This window comes from Bombyx mandarina, chromosome 11 (assembly GCF_030267445.1).
Source record: "Bombyx mandarina strain Sakado chromosome 11, ASM3026744v2".
Classification (NCBI taxonomy): Eukaryota; Metazoa; Arthropoda; class Insecta; order Lepidoptera; family Bombycidae; genus Bombyx; species Bombyx mandarina.
Genome location: NC_143218.1, coordinates 6,037,574 through 6,058,976, shown reverse-complemented (window position 1 = coordinate 6,058,976; position 21,403 = coordinate 6,037,574). Strand labels below are relative to the sequence as shown.

The window sequence follows — 21,403 nt, the reverse complement described above, 5'->3', positions numbered from 1 at the left end:
TTGGTAAACTGGTAACCCTTTCTTTAACCGATACCCTTATGCTGTGAGGATATTCCAATGTTTGTGGCAGTGGCCGCTTACTAAATTTTGTGAAATATTTCTTCAGGATTTTCTTTATTGCTCAGATAGGTAGACAAGCAGATAGGTAGACAAGCAACAAGGCTTATCTTCTAAGGCTGTAAAGTAGTCAGCCAACTCCGTAGACATAACATGTTTGTATAATTTGGTTGGTCTAAGGGGAATTATTTCACTGATAATTAAAAACCAACTAAGCCGTTAGGCTTAGTTGGTTTAGGCCTAGTTAACTAAGAAAAAAAATCGTAATATTAATTTAAATCATGAAATTTATAAGTATATATATGAAATGAGTTCATAAATTTTATTTTAATCATAGTAAAGTCCAATGTGTATAAAATAATAAGGAGAAAAATAAATCAGGTCACGCATATATGTAATTGTCATTTGAAAGCTATGAAACGTTTGAATATATCGAACCCGTCAGTTTAATTTCCTGAACTTCTCAGCCGATCACTGGCTAAGCCTACGTAGCGTCGCATCGATTACGTGCTCACATACTTGACTGTATACTAATTAACCAAGCTTCCATATAAAATGAGAGACTTTCGCACTCTCGCAACATTGACATCCTGCATCACAACGAGTAGCACGTAAGGAATTATCATGAAACTGGTCATACTCCTTGTTGTCGTTTCTGCCATGCTCGTGTTAGGAGGAGCACAGACAGCCAGCCAATTTTATTGTGGAGACTTTTTGGCGCGTACGATGTCCAGCCTGTGTTGGTCGGACATGCAGAAACGAAGCGGATCCCAGTACGCGGGCTACGGCTGGCCGTGGCTGCCCCCCTTCTCCTCGTCTCGTGGGAAACGCGGTATTGTCGATGAGTGCTGCTACAGACCCTGCACAATAGACGTTCTGATGTCATACTGCGATAACTAGTGCGGAAAACTCGACAATTTGACAATTTTCGTAAACGCCTGATTTATATTAAATAAATTATTTACTAAAATAATATATGTTTTATTAATGGTACTTATTAAAATAAGTACTTTTAAATAAAAAAATAGTAATATACCGAGTTTCTACTGACTAGAGAGTTCGTAAGATCAAGAGGAGTGAAGAAACTATATTGTATAGTAACTATGTAACTATACCTAGTCAGGTCATAAATTCTGTCACATGTTTAAGGTAAAATAATTGAAACAAGTTTATTTATTATGTAACCATTCATATACCAAAATGAACTTAACAAAACATAGATTCTTATGACACTAAAGTTTATTCAAAATGACCTCCGTGATTTTGAATACAGGCCTTCAATCTGCGCGGCCAGTCGTCTATCGCAGCACGAACGAGGTCCATGTCAATATCGGCGGCTGCCTTAATCAAGGATGTCTTGAGTGACTCCAAATTGGGATGAGGCTTTGAGCACGCCTTTTCCTCCAAGTGTTGCCATATCTTGTAATCTAACGGATTCATATCTGGACTGGAGGAGGGCCAGTCTTCGTGCCGGATGAAGTCGATTTCACGCGCCGCCAGCCAGTCTTGTGTGCTCTTCGCTCTATGAGCTGGCGCCGAATCTTGTTGGGATACCCAGTGCCTGTTATTGAACATGGTATGAGAAACAGGTTCCACGAGGTTCGTCAGGACTGTATTTTGATACACAACTGCATTCGTTTTTACACCTTTCTCACAAAAATGTACCTCTGTTAAGCCCCAATAAGAAACTCCCAACCATACCATGAGCGAGGATGGAAAATGACCTCGTTGGACACGCGGAATACGGTTGCTCGCTTCTTCACTACTGTGTGTGTACACCTTATCATTTTGTTTGTTGTAGCTCTCTTCTACGGTAAAAAATTTTTCATCCGAAAAAATTATTTCCCGATATTTTTTTCCCGCGTACCGCTTCAACAAAGCGCGGCATCTCTTTAGTCTCAGATCCATTAGACGAGCATTCAAACGATGTCCTGTTTTTCTTCGATATGCCCGAAGCCCTAAGTCTTCATTTAACACCCTTTTCACCGTGGTTCTGCTTAACCCCATCTGAAGGGCCAACAGTTTCTGCTTACGTTTGGGATTTCTTTGAATTCGCGCCTTCACAGCTTTTATCACTGCTGGAGTCCTAACAGACCGAGGGAGACCACTTCTTGACCTGTCATCTACACTAGAGTCTTCATTGTATCGTTTGATGGTACGATAAACGAATCTTTTGGTTATATTCTAATTTTTCAGTATGTTAAAAATTTGAATTGGCGCGTAACCGCAACGATGCAACGCAATAACTGCAACAAGGTCTTCTTTAAGCGTCCACTCCATATTTAAAAATGAGTAAAATTCTAAAAGTATACATTTTTATTTTCACGAACAATTCGAAATTCGAATTCAATAAACTTTTTTGTGGCCAGCATTCTAAAAGAAAAGTTTTTACTGTGTGACAATACTTATGACCTGACTAGTTACTTTAGACTTTAGAACTTATATCTCAAGGTGGATGGCACATTTACGTCGTAGATGTCTATGGACTCCAGTAACCACTTAACACCAGGTGGGCTGTGAGCTCATCCACACATCTAAGCAATAAAAAAATCCTATTCCGGAGCCGTGGATGCGATTTGGATCATTGAGCTAAAACATAATAGCAGGACAAGTAATGTATTATTTTAACTAAGGGATTTAATTTTTAATCTGTTTCAATTGAAATGAATTTTGAATTAAAACTAGTAGGGCTCTTGTTCTAACAGATGATGCCAAATATGGGTACAAACTAGAATAAATATGAGTGGGTACCATCTGGCGAATTGCTGTCAACATGACAGATTCACTCTATTGTCGTATTAGGAATAGAAAGGCCACTATTACGTTGGTTAGCGTATAACAGAAGAAGACAAGCAAAACTAGAACGGCGTTAATGACAATTTCAAGTTATTGATACCAACACTCATCGGTGATAAGGTTGAGCAGATATAGTATATGCATTCGCGAAGCACTAGTGCTCGAGCTGATGGGTATCTTGCGGAGGCACTCTGGCTGCTGTTATAAAATCTGTTCTGACTGAGCATTTAGTCCACCTATTATTCTTGCATCCTAATAAAATCGCAAATTTCTTTACTAAATTAAAGCACCCATATGGATGATATTCCTTTAGCCACTCTAATGTCACATCCACGAAAGTATGTTTTTTTTTTTTTTTATTGCCCTTGTAGGCAGACGACCATGCGGCCCACCTGATGGTGAGTGGTTACCGTTGCCCATGGACTTCAGCAATGCCAGGGGCAGAACCAAGCCGCTGCCTACCGCAAATTGGGGGGTGCTTTGAAGAATTGTTTGAGATAGCCTTGTGATTTCGGTTTATTTATTTAAATGCGATGGACATTGCCGTCACTGGAGCAAAGTCGGTTCATGCTACCACTGTGTTCAATCATAATTCGTTTCCATATATCTTTTTGCCACATACCACCCGGCCTTGGAGTGGACTCGAGGAAAGTTTTTTTTTTTAATTATAATGCTTATTAATTAGGTATTTCTTGAGAACTATGATAAGTACTTCTTCAAACAAAGTGTACGGCGAGTGCTCAGTCGTAGACAGCTTAGCTGTACCTCTGGTATTGCTACCACATTAATTACTCACCATCAGGCGGACCGTATGCTCATCCATCTACATTGGCAAAAAAAAGATAAATAATCATCCTTTTCGGTTCGAAGGATAGAACCCCCGTAGTACCAAAGAAAAATCGTGCGTGTCAACTCCGACACGCAACTGTAGTATACTCTGTAAGTGCAATAATAGCATCTCTTTTAATACGGAAAGGATATTATACTTATATACTTTTATCGTATTACTGCATAATGTTTCCATTTTTTTAAACGCTTTTATTAGGTTCATGCGTATGTCAGCACGTATATATCTAAAGGAAACTTTGAACATGATTTGACCCCCTTCAAAACGTCGAATTAACTCAAAATTTGGCATACTTATTAAGAACCAATGATAATTTAATATTTTAAACTGTTAGATCCGTTATCATTACTAGGATCTCCTTACTAGGAACAGTCTAGGAAAATAAAAATACATATTAAGTTAAAGATTTATTGAAGTAGTTGTGAAAACTTTTGGTTGTATTTAACTGTCGTCTAGCAGTAAGACAGAAGGACGTCCCGGGTGCAGGCTTGGAGACAACATTCATCGATGATGCCTCGCTTTTTACGAGCATCAGCCGGGAGAAGTTCGGGCATGCCGAGGTCTTCATAAACCATATCACTATTACGTTTCTCGGCTGACATTTCATCTATGCCCCAGCAGAGCACTGCCATAGTGTGAGCTAGGTGACGTCCACAATATCTACGAGAGCCTCCTAACTCTTGCGCTGACACCAAAATGCTGACGGAAATCACCAACAGGACGATAACAACCAACTTCATGGCTTTTTTAGTAAGTCCACTCGTTGTTTTATGAGATCAGAACTCTCTTGAAACTCGAAATCACATTGTAATGAATGTGATGTCGGCCATGCTTTTATATCAGATCCTCTGTTATGAATATTCAGCATACATTATTTGTTTAGGTAACTGTTTCGACAATGTGTAGGTTTTGCACAAATTCTTGAAGATTTTATTTCAACCCCCCTTTAATAAATATATCCAGATTTGACGTGGGCTGAGTAGAAGACACATCTGTGACGCAAAATACATCTTCCTACACATTATAAACAGGTGGACACAATTGAATAATAATTAATGGATTTTCAGTATAAAAGAATATTTTCCTTTCGTTTACATCACATCCAATACAATCGTTGGACTGAACAGAAGCTTTGTGTAAATCAAATCTATTACAATGAAGACTATTTTAATTTTCTTAGTCGTGATCAGTCTGATGTATTCAGGCGAGGCGCAGGAGGTAGCGCGTACGTACTGCGGCCGACACTTGGCGGATACACTCGCCGACTTGTGCTTCGGGGTGGAGAAGCGCAGCGGTGCGCAGTACGCGCCCTACTTCTGGACGAGACAATACTTGGGATCTCGCGGGAAACGCGGCGTAGTGGACGAATGCTGTTTCCGGCCTTGCACACTTGACGTTCTCTTATCTTACTGCGACTAAGCTGTTTCTTGGATCTCAAATAATGACGGATTAAAAAAAATCTAAGTAACTGAACAACAAATGAATGGTTTTCTTTTGCATAAAAATAATCAAATAAAAAAATTTATGAATTTCCGTTATTATTAATGGCGAGTTGGTACTGAGAGCTAGGATGGGCAGTGCCATTATCCTGCTTAGTTCTACCGCCATCCTGCTTAGTTCTGTTGCATTCTAATTTAAAGGTCAGGACTGCCGCTATACAATTCAGACAATTTTGACATTAAACATACATTTAATGTAAAATTACTTTAACTTCTGAGTGAACGATGAAATTCGAATTGTTGTGTCTCAGGACTCTAGTAACCTACTTCAGGTGGGCTTTTTTTTTTTTTTTGCTTAGATGCGTGGACGAGCTCACAGCCCACCTGGTGTTAAGTGGTTACTGGAGCCCATAGACATCTATAACGTAAATGCGCCACACACCTTGAGATATAGTTCTAAGGTCTCAATATTGTCACAACGGCTACCCCACCCTTCAAACCGAAACGTATTACTGCTTCACGGCAGAAATAGGCGGGGCGGTGGTACCTACCCGTGCGGACTCACAAGAGGTCCTACCACCAGTAATTACGCAAATTATAACTTTGCGGGTTTAATTTTTATTACACGATGTTATTCCTTCACCGTGGAAGTCAATCGTGAACATTTGTTAAGTACGTATTTCATTAGAAAAATTGGTACTCGCCTGCGGGATTCGAACACCGGTGCATCGCTCGATACGAATGCACCGGACGTCTTATCCTTTAGGCCACGACGACTTCTATGAGCTATGGGCTGTGAGCTCATTGTCATTTATGCATATATGTATAGGTAAATATATTTTTTTTAAATCGGTTTCTTCTAGACTTGCGTAAAACATCACTTCCCAATGTAATGTGATATAACATCACTTTTACAGACAGGTGATATTACTCGAAAACATTACACATCACTCTTAACATTACTCGGTGCGTTCAATAGATACTGTGACGAATACATTGTATCTATACACCCGAATCTTTACCTAAGTTATGTGTTCATAATTTGTATTGTAATATACTGTTATATTACTTGACAGAGATTGACTTACTTAATAATATAATAATTTTATTTTTTAATTAATATAATTTATTGTCGGATGAACGGATTTCTTATGGCGACTTAGACTGCAAATTGAGCTCGACGATAATGTTAATATACGAGAGCAGTAGACGCATTGTTTCGGCGCGGTCTCCTCAAAATGCATCCAAAGAGGACTGTACTTTCATTTAGACGCCATTCTTTCTTTCACTTATTAAACACGCATTAAAACAAATAATAAAACTATCTTCAAACAAGTGCTTATGTAATTCAAACACAAAAATTAATATGAAATATTACTAAACAATTACGAGCGACTAGCGATTTTACAAAAGTTGCGAATAAGAAATTAAGTAACTACTTGCGGGGAGCTACCGGCTGGCCGCATGAAAAATATAAACACAAATACCTATATTAAAATTCAGACGTACCATAGGTATAAAAATGTACCTAGCGGCCAGGGCATACGGTTCAAAATCACTAGGAATAATTCCGTGTCGCTTGCTCATTTATTTTTCGTAGTGCTGTAGCACTGCACGTCAAGCCATCGCGTTGCAGCGTCGATCGGTCTCTCTCGCTCGCTCGGTTCCGTTCGTGTATTAAGCAACATTACACGACAAAGAAAGAAACAGAAACATGTTGGGTGATAGTGTGATGTTTGTTTCCTTCGCGTAATGTGTGATGTTGCATTACATCGTAGAGTAATATTACCGGAGTAATATCACTCGCATTACTTACACGTGCCTAGTGCTCATGATACGAGACTACTGCCCGTATCTTTAGACTTTTCGTAAAATAGTCCTCCACTCTTAACTCATCCGATGATGCTCGAGAATTCCCTCCAAACTTACTCGAGTTTGGTATTTTTAGTCGACCATTACAATATTCCTCAACTGTCCTCGAGTGAGGTAATAATGATGAAAATTTGATCAAGCTAGCATCAAACCCATAGAGTTCTGTAGTCTATGGTCATTGTTTAATGTCAAAGTCAAGCTGCCGCTGTCTGTTTGACACTAGATGAACTTGTTTGATGTTTTGGTTGCTGAGTTATTCGTAAATATGTGTGCGTGCGGTAAATCTGAAAGTGTATTATTTATTTTCTAACCTATTATTATTTTAGATTTCGGATCCGGCTTTGTATTTTTATTCGCCGCTTTTGTGTGATTTTGGTTGCATCGTGTTGTTGAAGTGCTTTTCCACAACCACCAGTTTATTATTATATAAATAAAACTTATAATCGCATTGACTTTATTTATCAGGTAGTAAGCAAAATATGAATCTTATGTAGGTAAATAAAATAAAGAGTTTCAAATGTCTAACTTCGAACTATTTACTTTATTAATAAATATTATCAAAATTAAATTATCAAAATATGCGGGAATCATGCACAGATCCAAGCCATTGCACAACAATATCATATATTTCCATTTGCGGTCCACATACTATTTGGACATTGATAGAAAACCAGCCTTGAGGAACGTTCAAGGTACGTCGCGACGTACCTTGACTTGACAGTTCGCTTACTTTACTCCGGTTAGGAAAATTTTCCAAGGACGTTTGAGTGGAGTTTATTTTTACGACCAAGCATACCAAAACGCGCGTTGGAGGTTGAGTCGAGTCGAGTTAAGCTCGTGTAAACGACTAAAGATACGGGTGTACTTGTCGAACCGTTCGTTCCGATATCGGGTCGAGGGAACGCGCTCTCGCCCCGTCGCGTTACAGCTGGAGTCTCGCAAGGCTCCGCCCTCTCCCCGTTACTGTTCAGTTTGTATTTCAACGATATACCCCGGTCTCCGGAGACCCATCTGGCGCTCTTCGCCGATGACACGACTATCTACTACTCGTGTTGGACGAAGTCGTTGTTACATCGGCGACTCCATACCGCAGCTACCACCATGGGACAGTGGTTCCGGAAGTGGCACATCGACATCAACCCCGCGAAAAGCACAGCGGTGCTCTTCAAAAGGGGTCGCCCTCCGAGCACCACTTTGAGCATCCCAATCCCGACTAGGCGCGTCAACACCTCCGCCTCCGCCATTCGCCCAATCATCATGGGGTTCACCCCGAGGTCCATTCCGTGTCCCCGTAAGGGGGTACCACGACCTCTCTTGCTTATTAAAACTTAATCAACAAAAATACCTAAATATATAGGTAACGATTTGACTGATTAGTAGTGCAAATGATTAATAATTACTCATGGGTATGTAAGGATTTGAATTATTAATTGAAATAAATGATTGAGAAGTATGCATTGTTTTATTTCCAAAACAAACATTTACCAACCGTCACTGGTAAAAACTAGCATGTACTAAATTCTAATGGTACATCGTAAGGCGTATCAAATCTGCCCCCTCCTTATACCACATGATGATTACGACCACTCGCTCAAGAGTGTAAAGCAAAGAAGAAGAAGAAGTCTCTCTTTACCTTTGTGCGAAAATAAAACCAGACAAAAGCGTGTCCGACAACACACAACGTACGGGTTCGTAATCAAAAGTGGGGTCAAATTCTCGAATGCATCCTTTCGTTGGATATAAGATAGCTTACGATGTTTCATTGTAATAAGTTGCAACCAATAAATTCTGTTTAAGTAGTAGTAAACCGCCACAGAGAATTTGTTATATGTAAATCTTGTAACCCTAACATTGGTTTGTAATATTAAAAGAAGAAAGTTATTTTATTCGTTAATTTATTTCTAAATGATGATAAACGATTCTAAACAATGATTCAGTTCGATAAATAAGTGGTCTAACAGTACGACAGAAGCACGTCCACGCTGCAGGGTCTGAGACAGCACTCATCCACGATGCCTCGTTGGCCGCGTCCTTCCGAGTACGGCATCAGCCACGCGGAGCCGTAGCTCGCGAACTGAGCACCGCTGCGCTTGTCCACGCCCGCTTCCCAGCACAGGTCGGCCATAGTGCGAGCCAAGTGGCGCCCGCAATACGTGTGCACTGCTTGTGGCTGTTGTGTTGACGCCCACATTACTGTTGTCAACATTAATGCAATAGCAAGGAGTAACTTCATGTTTGACGACTGAAGTGTTTTTCGGAGGATGTCTCGCTGATGCGACTGATGAAATGTGAATGTGAAGAAAGCTAAGCCACCCTTCATTTATATATGGACAATTAGTTCATGAATATTTATGTAATAACACATGGACATGTGATTTTTTTGACATTGCGTAGGTTCCAGTCGTTAACCAGAATAAAAATCAATGAACTGTATCAAATTTTGCACATTTACAATGTTCAAAAGATTATATTTTGGTTAATGCAGTTAATTGCATCAGATTTACAAATTTAAAATAATATTGTAAATTTAAATTTTAATGAATGCAGACTGCAGTAGTAAATATATTACAATCTGAATACAGCCGGATGGCGATTTTTCGTATCTAATGTGCTGTTCACCTAATAGACCCACGCGACATTGTAAGGTGGGATTAATTGAATAGTAATTAAGGAGTTTTCAATATAAAATAACCAGCTCGTCTTGCTTACATCACATTCGAATCCAATACATTGGACTGATAAGGACCTTCTCCTAAAACGATTACAAAGCACCATGATGAAGACTTCAGTAATGCTCATGTTAGTAGTCGTGATCAGTCTGATGTGTTCAGGCGAGGCGCAGGAGGTAGCGCGCACGTACTGCGGCCGACACTTGGCGGATACACTCGCCGACTTGTGCTTCGGGGTGGAGAAACGCAGCGGTGCGCAGTACGCGCCCTACTTCTGGACGAGACAACACTTGGGCACTCGCGGGAAACGCGGCGTAGTGGACGAATGCTGTTTCCGGCCTTGCACACTGGACGTTCTCTTATCTTACTGCGGTTAGGTTCACTTGTGTCTCGAATGTCATTGATTATGTACTATTAAGATTTAATTAATAAACTCATAGTAAAGAAGCATTTCAGTTATTTAAAATAGTGGACGCTTTTGGGATGGAGATTTTTCATTTTTAGATTTATAAAACTTGGACATTTTTGTTGCGAACTGCGCTTTAAGTTGTCTAAGCTTATTTATAAATTATTTAGTTCCCAAAAACAGCGATTATCCTTATTGTGTTATAAATTAACTTAAGCTTTTAGTCCCTTTGAGATTTGATGAGAGGGGATCTATAATTAAACAGAATGTTCTGTTGTTGAGAACGTTGGCAAACTGATGTTCTCGGGTTTTCGGCGACATTCCAATTTACAGCAGTATTGATATCGAGAGACCGACCGGTAGGTTGACTGAAACGGGACTTACGGTTCGACTGACCCAATCTTCTCTAATTCCTTGTCCACACTTTCTTCTTCTCCATCCCCGTCCCTTCACAATGACAGTTCTTTCTTCTTTTGTGTGGTGTTTTATTTGTAATAATCGATAATAATAAAACCAGATTTAAAAACCGGCGCTTACACAAAAAGAAAGTCTCAAGAAATTTACATAGTGAACTATTATTGAAACACCTATTGTGGAGTCCGTCTTTAGCTCGGCTCAAAAGTTTCTATGGTCCAATTCAACAAAACTGCTTGTAGTTCAGCGATATTATTAGTAACTTAAATGTGCAAGATTATAGCCTTTAACTACTTGGCTGATGCTTTTAGTATCCACTCTACTTTCAGTTGGCCTATGCGTTAAGCCTACAGTTTGCTTGGTTAAGCAATACCATTTTACTGTTGGCTTTATTTGGAAAGAAAGGATCGCAACTGTTTTAGAGAATTTGAGAAGTGTGTAGAACGGTTGAATCAAATTAAGGAAGGGAAGGCTTGCTAACAGCTGCCCGAACTCCCCTAGTGATGATCTAACTAACCGATGAATTGCAAGCGAAGTAAATTATCCCTTCGATATAAGGTGAATCTCTATAAAGCTTCCATACGTAAAGTCATGACCTATCCAGGTGTAAGATTCGCTCACGCGGCCCGCACTAACTTAAACCCCCTTCAAATCATTCAATCCCATTTTTGCAGGATAGCCGTCGGAACACCGTGGATCGTGAGGAACGTGGACGACCTTGTTTCCATTAGTAAGTGTTTACAGTCAACGCCAGTGCGCCATTTCGCAAAAACGGCGCGACACGGTAACTCCCTTATCGTGCCCCCGGCAACTATATACGATGCTGCGGACCGAACAGTCGCCGTCTCCCTAAACACCTCATTTCGTGTCCTCCCGATCCACTATCGGTGCTTTTAGGTACCTCAGTCCGTGCTTTTAAACACCGCTAACCATTCTCGCTTGCTACGAAAGGTTCGACGAGTAAATTAGCCCTCAAACACAGCTCACTGAATTCCTCCCTGGATCTTCTCAGTGGATCGCGTAGCCGCTCTACTCCGCGAGCGTATCTACTACCGAATCGGAATTGCCACCTAATGAGAAAATCCGCCGAGAAACTCAGCACGCTCGCATACTCTTGCTGTACTTATTCTACAAGTCACGATATTAAGGAATTAAGGAAATTATTTAGTTAAGCTAAAGTCAATAATCACCTTAATAGGACGAAAATATTGTTATTATTCAATAAGCACTCCGAATAGTACCTAATGTAAAAATATTATAGTCTCTTATTTTATTTCGAAATAAATTTAATAAGCAACAGAGATTAATAGTAACAACGAAATTTACACATTAAAATGTATAAGAATACCAGCTGTACCCGTCCGCTTCGCTGGGCATTTAAAATTAACATTATTATTTCTCACCCCCACAATCATTCTCATCATTAACAACCCCGCAGCTGGTGTAGAGAGCCCACCACTCATATAAAAATTAGCCTATCCATTAAGTACATGTATTTTCTACATGGAGACCAAGTTTCAAGTCAATCGGGTACATGGTTCAGTAGTTATAACGGAACATCCGTAAAAACCACTGTAGATTTACCTAGTCAGGTCATAAATTCTGTCACATGTTTAATGTAAAATAATTGAAACAAGTTTATTCATTATGTAACCATTCATATACCAAAATGAACTTAACAAAACATAGATTCTTATAACACTAAAGTTTATTCAAAATGACCTCCGTGATTTTGAATACAGGCCTTCAATCTGCGCGGCCAGTCGTCTATCGCAGCACGAACGAGGTCCATGTCAATACCGGCGGCTGCCTTAATCAAGGATGTCTTGAGTGACTCCAAATTGGGATGAGGCTTTGAGCACGCCTTTTCCTCCAAGTGTTGCCATATCTTGTAATCTAACGGATTCAAATCTGGACTGGAGGAGGGCCAGTCTTCGTGCCGGATGAAGTCGATTTCACGCGCCGCCAGCCAGTCTTGTGTGCTCTTCGCTCTATGAGCTGGCGCCGAATCTTTTTGGAATACCCAGTGCCTGTTATTGAACATGGTATGAGAAACAGGTTCCACAAGGTTCGTCAGGACTGTATTTTGATACACAACTGCATTCTTTTTTACACCTTTCTCACAAAAATGTACCTCTGTTAAGCCCCAATAAGAAACTCCCAACCATACCATGAGCGAGGATGGAAAATGACCTCGTTGGACACGCGGAATACGGTTGCTCGCTTCTTCACTACTGTGTGCGTACACTTTATCATTTCGTTTGTTGTAGCTCTCTTCTACGGTAAAAATTTTTTCATCCGAAAAAAGAATTTTCCGATATTTTTTTCCCGCGTACCGCTTCCACAAAGCGCGGCATCTCTTCAGTCTCAAATCCATTAGACAAGCATTCAAACGATGTCCTGTTTTTTTTCGATATGCCCCAAGCCCTAAGTCTTCATTTAACACCCTTTTCACCGTGGTTCTGCTTAACCCCATCTGAAGGGCCAACAGTTTCTGCTTACGTTTGGGATTTCTTTGAATTCGCGCCTTCACAGCTTTTATCACTGCTGGAGTCCTAACAGACCGAGGGCGACCACTTCTTGACCTGTCATCTACACTAGAGTCTTCATTGTATCGTTTGATGGTACGATAAACGAATCTTTTGGTTATATTCAAATTTTTCAGTATGTTCAAAATTTGAATTGGCGCGTAACCGCAACGATGCAACCCAATAACTGCAACACGGTCTTGTTTAAGCGTCAACTCCATATTTAAAAATGAGTAAAATTCTAAAAGTATACATTTTTATTTTTATGAACAATTCGAAATTCCAATTCAATACACTTTTTTGTGGCCAGCATTCTAAAAGAAAAGTTTTTACTGTGTGACAATACTTATGACCTGACTAGTTTATATATAACTAGCTGACCCGGCAGACTTCGTAGTGCCTCAATCGATAAATAAAAGGCCTAAGCTTTTGTATAAAATAAACATAAAACAAACAAAAGGAATCCGTCCGTCGGGGGACACATCAAAGGAAAAACATTTTTAAGCTATTGCATAGATTTTATCGCGGGCCTTGAGCGCGGCTTGAGAGCGGAATCGTGAAATTCCGTAACGAAAAAAACCTTCCACCCCTCACTCCGCCTACCATGTAGCTCGCGTTCAACACATTCACACATTGCGCTTGTGTAGTGTTTAAAGTAAGAAATCTAAGCACCGATTTATGTACTATCAAAATATGTGATATAATTTCGTTGGTAACACAACGATAGCACGATTCAGCTTTGGGTCAAGCGCCATCTATCGGCGACAAACGGAATTGTAAAATAGAAAATTATATCACATTACAATGCGTTGAGCGTGCCACTTTCTATCGCTTAGTCGAAGAATTTTATTACTACTCCTACTACTCATTCAGTGATTGGAGTGGCATTAAAAATAAACTAGCTAAACCGTTGATTCTGAGCGAATGAGAGTTAGAACTAGCATCCAAAGGCGTGTCTCTATCCCATGTAGCGCCCTCTAGTGAGTGCGCGGTCAAAATGGAATACTCACAATGTAGCAGATTCATTGAAAGTTAGCCCATTGAGTTTCTCGCCGGATCTTATTTTATTGTTGTTTTAATATTAAATTATTATTGTCGATTTATAATTGCATAAGTAGATAAAAAATGCTGCAATAGCTTTACCGCGGCAGTCTCCGATTGCCACACGTCTTTTTTATTTATTTTTTACCTTTTAAGCCTTCTCTGGACTTCTACAAATAATTTAAGACCAAAATTAGCCAAATCGGTCCAGCCGTTCTCGAGTTTTAGCGAGACTAACGAACAGCAATTCATTTTTATATAACTAGTCAGGTCATAAGTATTGTCACACAGTAAAAACTTTTCTTTTAGAATGCTGGCTACAAAAAAGTTTATTGAATTCGAATTTCGAATTGTTCATGAAAATAAAAATGTATACTTTTAGAAATTTTACTCATTTTAAAATATGGAGTGGACGCTTAAAGAAGACCGTGTTGCAGTTATTGCGTTGCATCGTTGCAGTTACGCGCCAATTCAAATTTTTAACATACTGAAAAGTTTGAATATAACCAAAAGATTCGTTTATCGTACCATCAAACGATACAATGAAGACTCTAGTGTAGATGACAGGTCAAGAAGTGGTCGCCCTCAGTCTGTTAGGACTCCAGCAGTGATAAAAGCTGTGAAGGCGCGAATTCAAAGAAATCCCAAACGTAAGCAGAAACTGTTGGCCTTTAGATGGGGTTAAGCAGAACCACGGTGAAAAGGGTGTTAAATGAAGACTTAGGGCTTCGGGCATATCGAAGAAAAACAGGATATCGTTTGAAGGCTCGTCTAATGGACCTGAGACTGAAGAGATGCCGCGCCTTGTTGAAGCGGTACGCGGGAAAAAAATATCGGGAAATTCTTTTTTCGGATGAAAAAATTTTTACCGTAGAAGAGAGCTACAACAAACAAAATGATAAGGTGTACGCACACAATAGTGAAGAAGCGAGCAACCGTATTCCGCGTGTCCAACGAGGTCATTTTCCATCCTCGCTCATGGTATGGTTGGGAGTTTCTTAGGGCTTAACAGAGGTACATTTTTGTGAGAAAGGTGTAAAAACGAATGCAGTTGTGTATCAAAATACAGTCCTGACGAACCTTGTGGAACCTGTTTCTCATACCATGTTCAATAACAGGCACTGGGTATTCCAACAAGATTCGGCGCCAGCTCATAGAGCGAAGAGCACACAAGACTGGCTGGCGGCGCGTGAAATCGACTTCATCCGGCACGAAGACTGGCCCTCCTCCAGTCCAGATTTGAATCCGTTAGATTACAAGATATGGCAACACTTGGAGGAAAAGGCGTGCTCAAAGCCTCATCCCAATTTGGAGTCACTCAAGACATCCTTGATTAAGGCAGCCGCCGGTATTGACATGGACCTCGTTCGTGCTGCGATAGACGACTGGCCGCGCAGATTGAAGGCCTGTATTCAAAATCACGGAGGTCATTTTGAATAAACTTTAGTGTCATAAGAATCTATGTTTTGTTAAGTTTATTTTGGTATATGAATGGTTACATAATGAATAAACTTGTTTCAATTATTTTACATTAAACATGTGACAGAATTTATGACCTGACTAGGTATAATATAGGTATAATATAGATAACGGGTCGAAGGCATCGTATATAGTCTAACATTTCAGATTATAATTAAATCATGTCTTTAGTTTTACTAACTTTCACAGATAGATGATCTAGTTGTACGCACTTAGGTGGGCCTTCCACTAGCTCTATCAATTCATTATTTATCATTAGGCTGTTAGCCGTGAGCACTTGTGAATGCTATCTGTAAAAACTGAAAAACCTAAACAGCTATAGGCCTACTCCTAGTCACCTATTCATACTAGGCATAAATTTGCTCTCTTACGTGAGATTTTCCTTTGACTTGATTTATTGGTTTTAAGTAATTTTTTGATTAAGAAAAGTACTACGCAGTAATATAATTGTTCCTGGGTTCTAGTTCCCCAAGTAACTGTGAATACTTTGAGCTCTGATAACCGCTTAATATATATTAGCCAGGCGTGAGCCCTGAGCCTAACCACGCCATGAAAATTAACGTTTGCCCTAGGCTCGAGAGCATGACAAAATTTTCTATTTTGCTTTTGCCAATCGAAATCAACGACATAAAGTCTAAAAATCGTATGTGTATCGCCAGTCAACACTTCTAGTTATGGTTCAGGAAGAGAAGAACAACTTTTTGTTATTTACAGCTATTTATTTCCAAATGTTTTGAGAACGAATTAGTTTGGTAAAGGAGTGGTCTAACAGTACGACAGAAGCACGTCCACGCTGCAGGGTCTGAGACAGCACTCATCCACGATGCCGCGTCCTGCTGAGTACGGCATCAGCCACGCGGAGCCGTAGCTCGAGAACTGAGCATCGCTGCGCTTGTCTACGCCCGCTTCCCAGCACAGGTCGGCCATAGTGCGAGCCAAGTGGCGCCCGCAATACGTGTGCACTTCTTGTGGCTGTTGTGTTGACACCCACATTACTGTTGACAACATTAACGCAATAGTAAAGAGTAACTTCATGTTTGTCGACTAAAGTATGTTTCGGAGGACGTCTTGCTGATGCGACTGATGAAATGTGAATGTGGCGAATGTTCACAGCCTGCGATTTATATGTAGGAAATTGATTCATGAATATTAACAAATTCTCGAGGAGGTATAATTTGTCTTAGATACGTTCGGAACAATAATTCAATGGAAATCAATGAACTGAATGTGTCGAGACACATTAGTTGATGTATTTGTTTACGACGACATTGACTTATTTGCGCTTTGGTTGCGTAGAGTGTTTGTGAAAATTATATTTATAAAATAAGTTGCCTTAATGACTAGGTAGATTAGAAGTTAGACTAGGAAGACACAAAGCCACAGTAATTCATCCAAGTTAGAATATATTATTCTCATGCCATTGTCATATTTTTTAATACTTTTGTATCTTTTTTCGTATCATTCTGGTATGTGTGTATTTATTTTAAGTGAATTTCATTTTATTTTCGAAACTGAGCTTGAATGATGCGTGATTGTCGCCAGTACTGCTCGAAGTCTGCGGTGAGTCGAGACTGAGCTTGAATGTTGCGTGCGTATCGTCAGTAGTCCATGTGTGCAGAGCTGCCACGCCGAAGATATGTGACTCCAAGCGTTGATGATCCGGTCGTGGACTGCGATGAACTGTAGTGGCGTGATGAGGCAGTGTAGGTGCGTGCCGTAGGACCAGGAGGCGCGGTGAGTCGGCTGCGATGATCCTGTTGAGGCTGCGATGCTGGCTTGCTGTGGGACGACTGTCGATGACTTGCTTTTATCTGCGAGAACGCGGGAATTATGGTAGCCGAAATTCTTGATGCGCTGATGATGAAGTGTGAAGGCTGCAATTGTTCCGTCGCAGGTCACCAAGTGTAGGTATACGATGGACAGAAGATCTTCCACCGAGCGGGTGATATTTGCTCGGTAGACGGACGGTCCAAATGCTGTTGTTCGGAACTTGTATATATGCGCTTTATCTTGAAAATGTCGTAAGCGAGATTCAGGCATCTGTCAATTATCTTGCGTTGTATGATGGCTACCCGCCACACAATCAAAATGCGTTCAACAGTAAGGAGGGACCTCCTGCGTTCAAGCCTGGAGGTCGCATTCAGCGATAATGCCTAGTCGCAATGATCCTTTAGGAAGGTCTACGTCAACGTAATCGGTTTGACACTGTGTAGTATACGTCCAAGCACCTATAAACCCGCCCTGTCACAATAAAGGCACGAGACTAAATTGCGTGCGTCGATTGCTTTTGACGTCCACCTACACAACGTTACGAGGTGGAATTAATTGAATAATAAAGGAGTTTTCAGTATAAAATAGGAAATTCATCTTGATTAAATGGCACTCGAATAACTACTTTCGATTGATAAGGACTTTTCTACAAAATCCTTTAAAAAGAACCACAATGAAGACTTCAGTAATTTTTGTATTAATCGTGCTGAACCTGATGTGGTCAGGTGAGGCCCAGGAGGTAGCGCGTACGTATTGCGGATCTCACTTGGCGGATACACTCGCCGACTTGTGCTTCGGAGTGGTGAAACGCGGAGGTGCTCAGTACAAGCCCTACTTCTGGCAGAAGGCATACTTGGGATCTCGCGGGAAACGCGGCGTAGTGGACGAATGCTGTTTCCGGCCTTGCACACTTGACGTTCTCGCATCGTACTGCGGATAGAGTATTTCTACGTGACCTGCAAACTGTACTAAATTTATTTCAAATTCATTTTAATAAATATCATTCATTCTCTTGAATTCGTTAATTTAACTAAATCATCCTAAATATTAATGCAATACTGGATTGGCTAATCTTGCCTTTAGGATACATTGCGATATTACAGAAAAGCGGGAAATTTGACTCAATAAACAAAAACCTTTTTATTTCTGGATAATTTTACCGCTTTCTACAAGGGAGCCTTATCGCTATCATAGATAGGTACTTCCATCCTGCATATTGTCTGCCGCGATGCAGCAATGCGCTCTAATTTAAGCCATAAGCCATTAAAGTCAGATATACCCTGCATCAGCCTGTGCGAGAATAGAATGGCTCTCAACAGCTTAAAGATAACAGGGTACCAGATGGTGATGGAATACAGCTAAGCTTCTGAGGACGGTGGAAAACTGGTCCTTAAAGCCCTTCAGAATTTATATAATTCCGTAATTATCGATGGAAATATTGCCCTGGCATGGACTAGAAGGGTGGTAGTACTGTTCTTCACAAAGGGTGATAATACTCGTTTGAAGAATTATAGATATATCTCGTTTCCGATTCAGTTCCGATAAGTTGTTCTCGAAAGCTATTAAAACGGTCTCGTACGCAAGCATGATGACTTCCAGCTACCCGAATAAGTCAGTTTTTGAAAAAGCTCTAACTGAGAGAATTTGCTTACAGTAGCCCTAGCAAGAGCAAAGTGAGTCGAATAAGTTACTAACGGCGACCACGTTAAGAGGATTTTCGTGTCGCGCCACTTTCTCGAAGTAGCGTTCTGACGCTAACTTAAATACTTACGTATCAGTTCTAAATTTAAATCGTCGTGAAGGTCGACGTTTCTCACGTACCACGATATTCTGACGTCTATCCGGTAGACACGGGATTGGATAACCTGAAGAGAGTTTGTATGCAAGCGGGCCGCGTAAGCGAACACTACACTTGCATAGGTCATGACGGAACCTATACAAGTTTTGTAGAGTATCACTTTAGTATGAAGGGACAACTTACTTCGCTTACAAATCATGGGGTAAAGTCGACCTAGTAGAAACGCGGCTCAGTTGCGTACTAATTTAATGTGGGAACCGAACGTCATCCCTCCGTCGAAGGTGATCCCTATGTATTACTTGACCTTCGTAGCACACAGTATGGTCTGGCAAAGATTTTAATGACGGGAATAAAATTATTGCGTCTAATTCATGACGAACTACTAACAGTAGTTCGGGAGGGGAATATCCTACTACCAGCAAAAGGGTAGGGAAAAAAACATATGGCAATGAAATGTGTTCGCTCAAATTGTGCCTTATTCGGAGGCTCAAGGTCACAGAAAGAGCAATAGAGATGAGTGTGCTTGAAGTTTTCCTGCGAGGTAATATCAGAAATAAGGAGATTCGCAGGAAAACCGACCGAAGTGACCGATATAGCCCAAAGGATTACCGATTATCGAGTGGCAACCGGTACCGGAAAAACTAGCGTGGGTAAACTTCCCACAAACTGGACCAACGACCAATTGAGGTTCGCGGGAATCCGCTGGATGCAGACAGCGAAGGGCCGATCGTTGTGGCGAGGTTTGAAGAAGGCTTATGTAGACATAAAAGTCGTCGTTTAAAAGTCGTCGTGGCCTAAAGGATAAGACGTCCGGTGCATTCGTATCGAGCGATGCACTGGTGTTCGAATCTCGCTGGCGGGTACCAATTTTTCTAATGAAATACGTACTCAACAAATGTTCACGATTGACTTCCACGGTGAAGGAATAACATCGTGCAATAAAAATCAAACCCGCAAAAATTATAATTTGCGTAATTACTGGTGGTAGGACCTTTTGTGAGTCCGCACGGGTAGGTACCACCGCCCCGCCTATTTCTGCCGTAAAGCAGTAATGCGTTTCGGTTTGAAGGGTGGGGCAGCCGTTGTGACTATACTGAGACCTTAGAACTATATCTCAAGGTGTGTGGCGCATTTACGTTGTAGATGTCTATGGGCTCCAGTAACCACTTAACACTAGGTGGGCTGTGAGCTCGTCCACACATCTAAGCAATAAAAAAAAAACATAACAGGAGGAGCAGTGAACCTCTGTTTGCTAAAAGATAGAAGGTAGATAAACTATTAAATCTTTATCTCAATGTGGGTGGCAGTATTCTCGTGTATGGATTCCGGTAACAAGTTAACACCAGGTCTGAAATAAGCTTGCTCACCTGTCTGATCACTAAAAATAATACCAATATCGGCCGATCTGGTCCTACTCAAACTCGGTCCCTGTACTTCATTACTCAAACACTCCATTACAATGTGACATGCATCTTCTACTGTATTGCAAATAGTACTACTTTATTGGAGGACTCTTTTTTACTCGTCTTAAAAACAAACTTGTTTTAAGGGATGTTTGAGAAACTTGCATGCTGTGCACATATCTTATACACAACATGAACTTCTCTCAAGTCTAGAAAGTCTCAGTGGCTTTTTTATCACCTCTATTCAAAGGTATGTTTGGTATTCAAGTCGAAAATAATGTAAATAATCATTTTCGTAAATAATATGTTATCACAGAACTCATTTGATGACCAAAAAAGACCCTGGACATAAAAGTAGACGTAGACGAGACGTAGAAGTAGTAGTGTTTTTATTTTAATAAAACATATATTTTTAAGTTAACCATTTATTTAATCCAGATAACGCGTTAATAAAAATTTTCAAATTGGATAAATTTCCGTTACTACTCTACTGATTATCACAGTATAACTTCAGAACGTCTATTGTGCAGGGCCTGTAGCAGCACTCATCGACAATACCGCGTTTCCCACGAGACGAGGAGAAGGGGGGCAGCCACGGCCAGCCGTAGCCCGCGTACTGGGATCCGCTTCGTTTCGGCATTTTCGGCCAACACAGGCTGGACATTGTACGCGCCAAAAATTCTCCACAATAAAATTGGCTGGCTGTCTGTGCTCCTCCTAAGACGAGCATGGCAGAAACGACAACAAGGAGTATGACCAGTTTCATGATGATTCCTTACGTGCTACTCGTTGTGATGCAGGATGTCAATGTTGCGAGAGTGCGAAAGTCTCTCATTTTATATGGAAACTTGGTTAATTAGTATACAGTCAAGTATGTGAGCACG

At 40.6% G+C, this 21,403-nt stretch overlaps 9 protein-coding genes and 1 long non-coding RNA gene across 13 annotated transcripts in view; 5 read left to right on the top strand and 5 right to left on the bottom strand.

Annotated features, from left to right (window-relative positions):
- Nucleotides 1-21,403, top strand: part of LOC149501960 (uncharacterized) — a 396,223-nt gene that overhangs the window by 218,136 nt on the left and 156,684 nt on the right. The gene's annotated exons all lie outside the window — the stretch shown is intronic.
- The window catches only part of NetA (Netrin-A), a 215,628-nt gene that overhangs the window by 172,377 nt on the left and 21,848 nt on the right, over nucleotides 1-21,403 (bottom strand). The gene's annotated exons all lie outside the window — the stretch shown is intronic.
- On the top strand, nucleotides 650-1,030 carry Bbx-c1 (bombyxin C-1). Its single transcript, XM_028183280.2, has one exon. It carries the CDS (start codon nucleotides 682-684, stop codon nucleotides 955-957), a length of 276 nt encoding a protein of 91 aa, XP_028039081.2. The 5' UTR covers nucleotides 650-681; the 3' UTR covers nucleotides 958-1,030.
- On the bottom strand, nucleotides 4,095-4,907 carry Bbx-f1 (bombyxin F1). The gene has a single exon (XM_028183274.2). The coding sequence runs from the start codon at nucleotides 4,438-4,440 to the stop codon at nucleotides 4,153-4,155; it is 288 nt and encodes a 95-aa protein (XP_028039075.2). The 5' UTR covers nucleotides 4,441-4,907; the 3' UTR covers nucleotides 4,095-4,152.
- On the top strand, nucleotides 4,815-5,168 carry LOC114249652 (bombyxin B-10). The gene has a single exon (XM_028183290.2). It carries the CDS (start codon nucleotides 4,856-4,858, stop codon nucleotides 5,117-5,119), a length of 264 nt encoding a protein of 87 aa, XP_028039091.2. The 5' UTR covers nucleotides 4,815-4,855; the 3' UTR covers nucleotides 5,120-5,168.
- Nucleotides 8,890-9,309, bottom strand: LOC114249639 (bombyxin A-6). The gene has a single exon (XM_028183276.2). It carries the CDS (start codon nucleotides 9,242-9,244, stop codon nucleotides 8,966-8,968), a length of 279 nt encoding a protein of 92 aa, XP_028039077.2. The 5' UTR covers nucleotides 9,245-9,309; the 3' UTR covers nucleotides 8,890-8,965.
- Nucleotides 9,743-10,075, top strand: LOC114249648 (bombyxin B-7-like). The gene has a single exon (XM_028183285.2). It carries the CDS (start codon nucleotides 9,785-9,787, stop codon nucleotides 10,055-10,057), a length of 273 nt encoding a protein of 90 aa, XP_028039086.2. The 5' UTR covers nucleotides 9,743-9,784; the 3' UTR covers nucleotides 10,058-10,075.
- On the bottom strand, nucleotides 16,247-16,998 carry LOC114249650 (bombyxin A-8). The gene has a single exon (XM_028183287.2). It carries the CDS (start codon nucleotides 16,581-16,583, stop codon nucleotides 16,314-16,316), a length of 270 nt encoding a protein of 89 aa, XP_028039088.2. The 5' UTR covers nucleotides 16,584-16,998; the 3' UTR covers nucleotides 16,247-16,313.
- Nucleotides 17,941-18,335, top strand: LOC114249651 (bombyxin B-8). The gene has a single exon (XM_028183289.2). The coding sequence runs from the start codon at nucleotides 17,992-17,994 to the stop codon at nucleotides 18,256-18,258; it is 267 nt and encodes an 88-aa protein (XP_028039090.2). The 5' UTR covers nucleotides 17,941-17,991; the 3' UTR covers nucleotides 18,259-18,335.
- LOC114249641 (bombyxin C-2) lies at nucleotides 20,915-21,342 on the bottom strand. Its single transcript, XM_028183279.2, has one exon. The coding sequence runs from the start codon at nucleotides 21,283-21,285 to the stop codon at nucleotides 21,007-21,009; it is 279 nt and encodes a 92-aa protein (XP_028039080.2). The 5' UTR covers nucleotides 21,286-21,342; the 3' UTR covers nucleotides 20,915-21,006.

What these genes read in the sequence shown, in the direction of transcription:
- Bbx-c1 (XM_028183280.2), top strand. Translation starts at nt 682, where the DNA reads ATGAAACTGGTCATACTCCTTGTTGTCGTTTCTGCCATGCTCGTGTTA.
- Bbx-f1 (XM_028183274.2), bottom strand. Translation starts at nt 4,440, where the DNA reads ATGAAGTTGGTTGTTATCGTCCTGTTGGTGATTTCCGTCAGCATTTTG.
- LOC114249652 (XM_028183290.2), top strand. Translation starts at nt 4,856, where the DNA reads ATGAAGACTATTTTAATTTTCTTAGTCGTGATCAGTCTGATGTATTCA.
- LOC114249639 (XM_028183276.2), bottom strand. Translation starts at nt 9,244, where the DNA reads ATGAAGTTACTCCTTGCTATTGCATTAATGTTGACAACAGTAATGTGG.
- LOC114249648 (XM_028183285.2), top strand. Translation starts at nt 9,785, where the DNA reads ATGATGAAGACTTCAGTAATGCTCATGTTAGTAGTCGTGATCAGTCTG.
- LOC114249650 (XM_028183287.2), bottom strand. Translation starts at nt 16,583, where the DNA reads ATGAAGTTACTCTTTACTATTGCGTTAATGTTGTCAACAGTAATGTGG.
- LOC114249651 (XM_028183289.2), top strand. Translation starts at nt 17,992, where the DNA reads ATGAAGACTTCAGTAATTTTTGTATTAATCGTGCTGAACCTGATGTGG.
- LOC114249641 (XM_028183279.2), bottom strand. Translation starts at nt 21,285, where the DNA reads ATGAAACTGGTCATACTCCTTGTTGTCGTTTCTGCCATGCTCGTCTTA.